The following is a 9,940-nucleotide window of genomic DNA, read 5'->3' as shown; positions in this document are numbered from 1 at the left end:
AGGATTCAATAATGGTATGTCCTGGTAATTTTGGGAATCCATCAGTTATGGAATGAGAATAAGTGGGGACGGGGGCGTTGAGTCCCCCCGGTGTAACGTATAGAGCACCAGCCGACATACTAACAATATGACAGTCAACAATAAACTAAAATTAATTAAATATTCCAGTTTCTTTTATTATTAAATTTCAATCGTTTCAAACCAATCTTTCTACTTCCTCCGGATAATAACTTCTGTCCGACACCCTTCAATGTTTCTACGCCTCTATTTCTCGCAGAATTTTTCAATGCAATACCATTATTAACATCGTTCAACACATTTTGCCCGTATTGTAATACTCCCGGAGCAAAGGTATTCAATAAGAATGGTAATGCTTTTCTGGCCATCCCACCGAGAAATGACAATAATCCTCCGCCCCTCCCTCTAGCTTTATATAATATAATATCATCTAAACCTCCCCTTTTACCCTCGAAGTATCAAAGAGTTTCAGGAATGATTCCACTGAAGGAGGAGAGAAACTGGTTCTCATCTTGACGGTTCCTTCAATATTAACTCAACTTGATCATTCACTCTCGTTTTATAGGTCTTAAATGTAGTACACATACAGTAGAACACTTGTCATTATATTGAATTAACCTTCCTTTCTGATCAGCGAGCTTAATACTCACTTGATCAATTATCTTTTTATTAAGTGGTTTATACATTGTGGGGTCATAATTAGATCTTAATGTATTAATATCAACTACTCCCAAAAGAGATACCAACTGATCGCCAAAATTAATGGGATCAATCAAATCACTATATATTAACATATAATTAATACCTGATTCAGGATCGGGTGGGTTTACCGCCTTCACACCAGACTCGTTAAAAATAATCTCTTTTTTATTGGTAAAGACATACAAAATTTCATTACCTAAGAACCCTAGCATATCGCTTCCTTCTTTATCAAATTCCAACCCCACATAACCACTGGTAATATCAGAAGGTAGTATAATTTTTTTTTTCAAGTTAATAACCACTCTGTTTATTCCTGGATGATATGTGAACACAATTGAGTTTTTGGGGATGATAATACCCGTTGTATGTTTAACTGCTATTAAGAGATTTGCATTAATATCCTCATTTATTGCCTCTAAAATCCTTGCCATATCACCTCCAATAATTTTGCTCATATCAATTTTATGCATATATTTATTTACTGTAGATTTCTCATATGTAATACATATCTTCAAATTCTTTTGCGGTATATAATGCGTCTTGGGGTAAATTATATTTTTCAGAGCAACCTCATAATCAATTTTATTATCTAATATAATGGGGTCATATAATTTATTAATGAAAGCCGAAGGTGTATTGGCGGGAAATAAATCGAGACTTGAATAGCTACACACGTATAGAAGACGTTCAGCCATCTCTACACTCTTATAACACACACTAAATAAAAACATAACATCACAGAGTTTATATACTCACCTAATATGATATCCACGATGTTTCTCTCCTTACACCGCCTCCTTTATGTAATAATTGTCTTCTCACTTTTGTATTCCTCACAAAATCAAAATGTATACCTGATATATTTAATAAATGCTTTATTTCTGTTAAGTAATCAGAATCGATTCTTCTCGCTGATTTCACATTATTTTCTGATAAAACATTTAATATTTCAATAATATTACGTCCAGTAATGGGGGTAAGAAGGTCACCATTCTCATCCCAACTCACCAAAGGATTTCTTTGCAATAATACCAACATTGATTTCACATATTCTATATTTCTCGCACTCACTCTTATGTGCATGAATCTTGACAAATCTGGGGTTTTCTGAGGTTTCACCGAGGTGAGAGCAGGTGGGTTGACCTGCCTAGCGGGAGTAGTCTTAAACTTGCGTTTAACACCACGCTTCAAGCATGCACCACCACCACCTCCTTCCAAATTCTCACCACCCTCCGATTTTACTATCTCGAGAGGTTTCCGATTCATAACTGAAGTTGGTACAAGATAAAATTCTTTCATGATTTATTAAACAATCTCGAAATAATATTTACTGCTAGAGGTAATATAATGCCAAGAAGATTTCCACCTCTGATACTCAGCAAATATTTCTTTTTACGCTGAAAACCGATTTTCTTACAAGCTAATGATTTAATCTCGTTCTTGTACTTTTTAAATATTTTAGGGTCTAATGGTATTTTATTCTTAATCAAATTCTTGAAAATCTCACTGATACAACTTATGTGTGTTTTCTTAAACTGTTGTAATAAACTCTTCCGATGATTGCGTGGGAGACTATTAAGTAATGTAATTAATTCTTTAAATTTTTCTAATAATGATTTTTTCATTGTACCTTCAACAAATCTCCTTCTTTGACCCACGAATTAAAAGTGGAATCATAACCTTTATAAGATACCAAATAATGCGTAATTCCACCAATTTTTTTTCGTTTCAATACTCTGTCGATAATATATTCTGGAGGTGGTATGACCGGGGTCAATTCTTCGCGATAAAATATTCCTTTAATCTTTTCACCTTTCAAATCTTTCAAATGATATGTTGTTATAGGTTGAGAATTATTAATTCTATATATTTTAAATATTTCCTCTGTATTTTGTGTGTGAAACCCTCGGTTAAACGCGGATGATCTGCTAAGAGTCACTCTTGTTGTGTCTCCAACAGCCAATTTCTTACTGATTCGTTTCTTATTGGATCTTCCATTTTTATAATTTATCCGAAACTGATTCCTTATATCATTCAATGACGTAATACCATGGACTTGCAATGGGGTTTTACCGCCAATCCCCGAGTGCGGAGATGAATTATACGCATCTACTAATTCATTTAACACTTTTGAATAATTAAATGTATTGGCACTTGTCATATACTTGTATAATTTACGTTTCAGCGTTTGCAAGCCTCTCTCTGCAATGGAAGCTTTTGTTTCTTTCGAAAATACATGATATAACTTTATATGCTTACTCTGCAGATAATTCTGTACCTGTTTATTTAGAAACTCCCTGCCTTTATCTGTAAATAATCTCGATATATTCTTCGCCTTTTCATTCTCCAATATGTTTTGTAATGCATGTAAAGTGCTCGGTCCGTCTTTCTTTTTCATGAGTACTGCTTGTAAATATCTTGAAAAAACATCGATACACACGAGAATGTATTTATATCCATCATTATATCTGGATAATTTAGACATATCACCCAAATCACAGGTTAATATCACTCTGGGTTTAGGAGCAATTATTTTCCTACGAGGAAACTTCTTAGGTTTAAGAACGTATAAAGTATATGATCTTTCTGAATTTAAGAAATTTCTGACCTCTTTCAAGGTTATGGACGGATCGATCTTTTTTACAGCTGTATATAAACTGTTTACACCAGAGAATGACCCAGCAGATCCAGGATCTCTATAAACCTTTTCAATTAATTTTGCTCGCTCCATTGGTATACAATTTCGTAGGAATCCTGCCGTAACACATTGGTTCGCAACTGTAATGCTTCTGGTGTATTTAATGCAAGGTCTATGAATAAATAACCAAAGGGTGACCGTTTTATAGCAGATTTATATATATTTACAAATTCCTTATTTTTTCCGAACACTTGTCGCCCCAGAATCTCTACTTGTCCAAGATCCCTCATTTTAAATAAAGCAAAATGCGTGGCGTTTAACGCCATGGTACGACTATATCGCCCTCCGTGAAATATATTTTGAGTAATCAGAATAATGCTTATATTATGATGTCTACCTTTAGTAAAACATTCGAGAATAATTTCACTGTTACCTGCTTTTAAAAATAGATCATCAACAATAATTATTGTATTTTCATCAGGTGATGCAATGACATTCTGCGGGTCGATAATATCGTTACTTAATGTTAATTTATGAGTTATCTCTGAATCTTGTTCTAAGGGGTGTGATGTCACCCCACATATTATAATGTTATGAAATTTCTCGTGGTATAACTTTATTAATTTTGATGTGAAATAAGATTTGCCACTATTCGAATAACCGGCAATGATAATCCTTGATGGATAACGAAATATATCAACGTCAGCAGATGTGTATGTTGACAAGTTCAACATCTTCCCCTTATTATTTTAAAATGATCTAAAAGCTTCCTCTCTTTAAGTTGAATGAACTAAAAAGGGTGTTTACCATAGAGAGGCGTCTTGTACACTGTAAGTCTTAATGGGTTTTCAAGATATATAATACTTTTAGTTCAACAAGAGGACACAGTTAATGTGGAGCAGGATTGCCTCACCAAAATTAGTTGCTTTAGGGTGACGATTGACCTAGGTGTTTCAGTAAGGATATACTGGTATTATATTCTATCTTGGATGTTACCCGCATTTCATGGCGCCTGTCTGTCCTGAGTTGACGCAGGTGATATGTTCTACCTTGGGTGTGAAGCGCATTACATGGCGCCTGTCTGTCCTGAGTTGACCCAGGTGTTCGGTAAGGCGATGATTATCTTTAATCTACCTTAGGTGTGAAGCGCATTACACCATGTGTTGGGGTGACCCACAATGAGACTCTCAGAGCGAGGACAGTGCTTCTATCCGTGACTGAGCTCATCTTCCCCATATTATTTTAAAATGAACTAAAAGTTTCCTCTCATTAAGTTAAAGGACCTCATCTTCCAACGCTGAACCGCACAACATGCTGTCTGTCTGACCTGTGTTGACCCAGGTGTTCATGATTATCTTAAATCTACCTTAGGTGTGAACCGCATTACACCATCTGTTGGGGGAGGGGGCGGCCTATATAAGCTCAATGAGACACTCAGAGCGAGGACAGTGCTTCCATCCATCATCCGTGACTGACCTCATCTTCCCCCCACAGTATTCCTCTCATTAAGTTAAAGGACCTCATCTTCCAACGCTGAACCGCACAACATGGAGAAAGGTAAGTTGTACTTAGAAAATTCTTGTTTTTTACATGTTTAATTTTTGTTGAAGCATACGAGTGAAATTTGGGTTAATTTTTGTTGAAGCATACGAGTGAAATTTGGGTTAATTTTTGTTGAAGCATACGAGTGAAATTTGGGTTAATTTTTGTTGAAGCATACGAGTGAAATTTGGGTTAATTTTTGTTGAAGCATACGAGTGAAATTTGGGTTAATTTTTGTTGAAGCATACGAGTGAAATGTTTACTGGGTTAGTGCGTTAATAAGTGAAATTTTTAAATGGGTTAAATAAGTGAATTGGTGAAGAGGAGATTGTTAGAAAATTCTTGTTTTTTTACATGTTTAATTTTTGTTGAAGCATACGAGTGAAATGTTTACTGGGTTAGTGCGTTAATAAGTGAAATTCTTAACAGGGGATAGCATATATTCGAAATACTTGGAAGCATTGGTGAAGAGAAGATTATCGATTAGAAAGCAGCGTTCGTTGATAATCGAGAAAGGCGGTGTACAACGCAATGAAAGGTTATTGCAATTGGATAATGAGTGGGCACGTGTAGATGCTTTATGGAAGAAGGCTATAGAAACAGGTATGTAACCAATTTGTGATCTTTTGTTGTGCTAGTCACTCGAGAAAAGATTTTTTGTTCTATTCATTGAAATCTTAATATTTTGGGTTATGAATTGGATGTGCTTTTTTTTTTCCTCTGTTCATTGAAATCTTAAAAATTGTGAAGGGTGAGCTTCTTACCCTCCATTACTGGACGTAATATTATTGAAATCTTAATATTTTGGGTTATGAATTGGATATACTTTTTTTTCCTCTGTTCATTGAAATCTTAATATTTTTTTGGGTTATGAATTGGATATGCTTTTTTCCTCTGCAGGAAATACACCTGGTAGTGTTGTGAATCAAACTGCCCAGCTTGGTGATGAGAGTGCTAGTGTTGGTATCTCACAATGCGGAGGTGCGGGTACTTCTGCCCCCATTAATGATGATGAGAGAGCAACTACCTCGCATGACGTGTCTGACACGCATAATAGTGAAGATGAGAGCCCAGAAGTTATTACATATATCCAGAATTTTAGAGGTAGACATACAGTGAGGAAATATAGTGTTCCTTCAACTTATAACAGAGAGTTAAGAATGTATTTACATGTTTATAGGGATTATTTTATAGAACAGATGCGAGATATGTATGATAGATCGCCTCTAGCAATGTCGCTCAGAATCCACCCAATTATAGTTATAAGGACATTACGTCAAAACATATCGGGTGATGATCAAAATGGACAATTTGTGATAAATTTAGCGTTTGAGTTAGTAAGTGAAGAGGAAATCTCTGAAGTATTTGATCGATGGGTGGGAACGATATTAGAAAGATACGAGTCAGAGTTGCAAGATCAGGAAGGATCTGGCTGGATCATAGATCAAATCGAATCTTTCAGTATCGAATATGTTAAAGTAGAATTCAGAGTGGGAGTGGGATCATATGTGGCATATCCCGAGAAACTGCGAGGGAACCAATATGTATTTAATCCAGAGATTAATGATGGGTTATGTGTACTGCGTGCTTTTGCTGCCTATCAATGTCATAAAAAGAATATGTCATGGAAAAATATTCGCAGAGCAGTTAATACTAAGAAAGGTTGTCTTAATCATGCAAAATCTTCTATAGATGATTTCCCCATTACGCGTGATAAGTTAGGTATATTAGAGAAGGAAAATAAAGTGTCATTATATGTTTATCAATTAAGAAAGGATCAAGATAGGACATTTATGGCTATGTGTCGTAAGGGGAATAAGAAATATAAGGACATTATGTGCGCGTTATTGTTGAATGAAAGACATTTGGTTTTAATCAAAGATTTTGACGGGTATGTTAGAACGATAATGAAGGATCGTGATGTAAAGAAGCACTGTCATAGTTGTTTGATGAAGTTGAATACACAGGAAGAGTTAGATATCCACGAAGACGGATGTAAAATCAATCAGATTCTCGTATTCCCCCCGAAAGGAACAACAGTACACTTTAAAAATTTTAGTCATACACATTCCAGCGAATATATCGGTGTATTTGATTTCGAATGTGCATTAGACACCACTCTCCCAGCAGGTAAAATTGAGTCTCGACATAAAGCCATTGCCTATTGTTATATTATATTTGATCGCAAAGGAGAAATAGTGTGTATAAAGAGTTATAAGGGGGAGGATGCTGTTAATCATTTCATTTTAAATGTTAGTGGTGAATGGAATAAAATAAAGTTTAGAAGACAGTATCATGAAATCCATATGACAGAGGAGGATGAGATGAGGCATGATTCTCAGAACACTTGTGAATTATGTGGTAACACCTTCAAAAACCCCAAAGACAAACATAAACACCATGACCATACTTTAAATTTCAATAATTATATTGGAGCCTATTGTGCACGTTGTAATATGCAGTGTAAAGACAAGAGAGAGAAATTATTGCTTTTTTGTCATAACATGTCGTATGATTTAGGAATAATTTTAAAGGAATTGAATGTTGATAAATATAACGTTGAAATTCATTCGAAACAAGGATTCAAATTCTTGAAAGTAGAGATAGGTAAGGTTAGGTTTCAGGATTCATTGTCTTTATTGAATGGATCTCTTTCCACGTTAGCAGAACAACATATCAAGGCGGGTAAATCCCTGAAATATACAGAGTCTATTCTGAAAGATGTGCCTCGAGATGTCTTACCTTTATTATGTAAAGGAAAACAAATTTTGTGTTATGATTATATTGATAGTTTAAAGAAGCTCGATGAAACAAAATTACCGAGTAAAGATCATTTTTTTAATTCTTTGAGAAATAGCGCTATCAGCCAAGAAGATTATGAACATGCATTGAAAGTGTTTGAGTTGGGTAAATGTAAGACTTTAGGAGATTACTTGATGTTATATCTCAAGACAGATGTTGGTTTGTTAGCCGATGTCTTCATGGAGTGGCGTAAAACACTCAAGGATATTTATAAGTTAGACGTTAGTAATTATATAAGTTTACCATCATTCAGTTGGGATGCATTCCTATTGAAAACTAATGTAAGATTAGATATGATATATTCCCATGAATTATATGACTTGATTAAAAGGAATCTCAGAGGTGGGTTTACCTGCGCAATTAATCAGTATTCTAAAGCAGATAATCCCCTAATTAACCCTAATTTTGATGTTGAGAGTGGAATGGGCACTCATATTCTATATCTAGATTTCAATTCTTTGTATGCTAGTGCGATGGTTGAAGCTCTTCCACAGAATGGTATCAGAAAATTATCCAATGACGAGAAGAATGCTATCCTCGATGTGGGATTAAGTAATGTTTCCTGTGAAGGTCAAAAGGGATATTGGATAGAATGTGATACCAAGCACATATCCCCCGAGGTAGCTAGACTCACTGATGAACTTCCTTTAATATTATCACATATGAATATATCAGAAGAGATGTTATCTCCTTATTGTGAATCTATATTGAAAAATGAAGGCAGAAAGATCCCCAAATCTAATGGGAAATTAGTGGGCAGTCATTTACCTCAGAAAAACTATTTGATCAGTCTAGAATTGTTACAGTTATTACTGGAACTTGGGTTAGAGGTGGAAAAGGTTCATACCATATATGAATATACACAGACAAAATTTTTAGAACCTTTCATATCAACTAATATTGCACAGAGAACAGCTACAAGATGTCCTATCAAGTCAAAAGCCTTCAAATTAACTAATAACGCCATATATGGGAAATCATTGCTGAATATTACAAAGTATGCTGAGAAATATAGATATATCAATAATGAGAAAGCATTTATTAGAGCGAGTAAGGATCCTTTGTTAAAAAATATCACACATTTAAATCAAGATAGAGTGATTTGCACATTCAATAAAGATATATTAGAAGTTAAGCAACCACTTTATCTCGGTTTTCAAATTCTTGAGATAGCTAAAAAGAAATTGTATCATTTTTGGTATAAAGTTTTAAAACAACATTATGGTGATGATGTAAGACTTCTTTATACCGATACTGACTCCTATATTTTTAGCTTGAAATGTAAAGATTTGTACACCGAGTTAAAAAGTGAACCATTGTTAGGTTATATGGATTTTTCAAATTTCAGTCCTGAGCATCCCTTATATGATGATAGTAGAAAAGGGGAGCTGGGGTTATTGAAATCTGAAATGTGTGATAACCATATTAGCGAGTTGATAGCCCTGAAAGCTAAAATGTATTCTGTCAAGATTGCTGGAAGATCAACTAATGTCAGCAGAGCCAAGGGTATTCCTTCGCAATTTATGCCATTATTAACACATGCAAGATATAAGAATGTTTTATCAAATGTAGATAGAGAATTATTCACGTGTAAGTCTATAGGTAATGTAAAAGGTGAAATATGTACGGTAAAAATTAATAAGAGAGGTTTGTCAGCCTTTGATGATAAAAGATATCATTTGAATACTAATGAATCCTTGGCTTATGGACACCCTGATATTCCACCATCTAAACGTAGGAGAATAGAGTGATGTATTGCTTGTATAATAAATAATGAAAAAAAATATTGTGTATTAGTGTTATCCTGAAATGTGTCTTTCTGATGATGAAAATGTTTTCCCTATGATGTATATGTGTAGGGGTAAAGTTCGACATGATTCAGCTTGTATGTGTGACGTCACTGCTATGTCCCCTTATTAACTAAAAGGGTAGACAAGATTCAACCTGTGTGCGCGGTCCTTTTTAGTTCATTTAACTTAATGAGAGGAATACTGACGTCACTGACATAGGGGTAAGTCGACAAGATTTAGCTTGTATGTGTGGTCCTTTTTAGTTCATTTAACTTAATGAGAGGAATACTGACCGCCGAGTAAACGCTTTTTTTAGTTCATTTAACTTAATGAGAGGAAACTTTTAGTTCATTTGACTTAATGAGCGGAAACTTTTAGTTCATTTTAAAATAATAAGGGGAAACTTTTAGTTCATTTTAAAATAATAAGGGGAAACTTTTAGTTCATT

General features: G+C 34.6%; 1 protein-coding gene across 1 annotated transcript; it reads left to right on the top strand.

The window, feature by feature from the left end:
- Positions 1 to 4,764: 4,764 nt before the first annotated feature.
- Positions 4,765 to 9,635, top strand: LOC138852020 (uncharacterized). Its single transcript, XM_070081636.1, has 3 exons — positions 4,765 to 4,915; positions 5,330 to 5,503; positions 5,801 to 9,635. The coding sequence occupies exons 1-3, from the start codon at positions 4,906 to 4,908 to the stop codon at positions 9,451 to 9,453; spliced, it is 3,837 nt and encodes a 1,278-aa protein (XP_069937737.1). The 5' UTR covers positions 4,765 to 4,905; the 3' UTR covers positions 9,454 to 9,635.
- The last annotated feature ends 305 nt before the right edge of the window (positions 9,636 to 9,940 follow it).

The sequence above is a fragment of the Cherax quadricarinatus genome, unplaced genomic scaffold (genome assembly GCF_038502225.1).
Source record: "Cherax quadricarinatus isolate ZL_2023a unplaced genomic scaffold, ASM3850222v1 Contig3419, whole genome shotgun sequence".
Classification (NCBI taxonomy): Eukaryota; Metazoa; Arthropoda; class Malacostraca; order Decapoda; family Parastacidae; genus Cherax; species Cherax quadricarinatus.
This window is presented reverse-complemented; position numbering and strand designations above follow the sequence as displayed.

What these genes read in the sequence shown, in the direction of transcription:
- LOC138852020 (XM_070081636.1), top strand. An exon ending in GAAGAAGGCTATAGAAACAG is followed by an intron (nt 5,504 to 5,800) that starts GTATGTAACCAA and finishes TTTCCTCTGCAG; the next exon opens with GAAATACACCTGGTAGTGTT.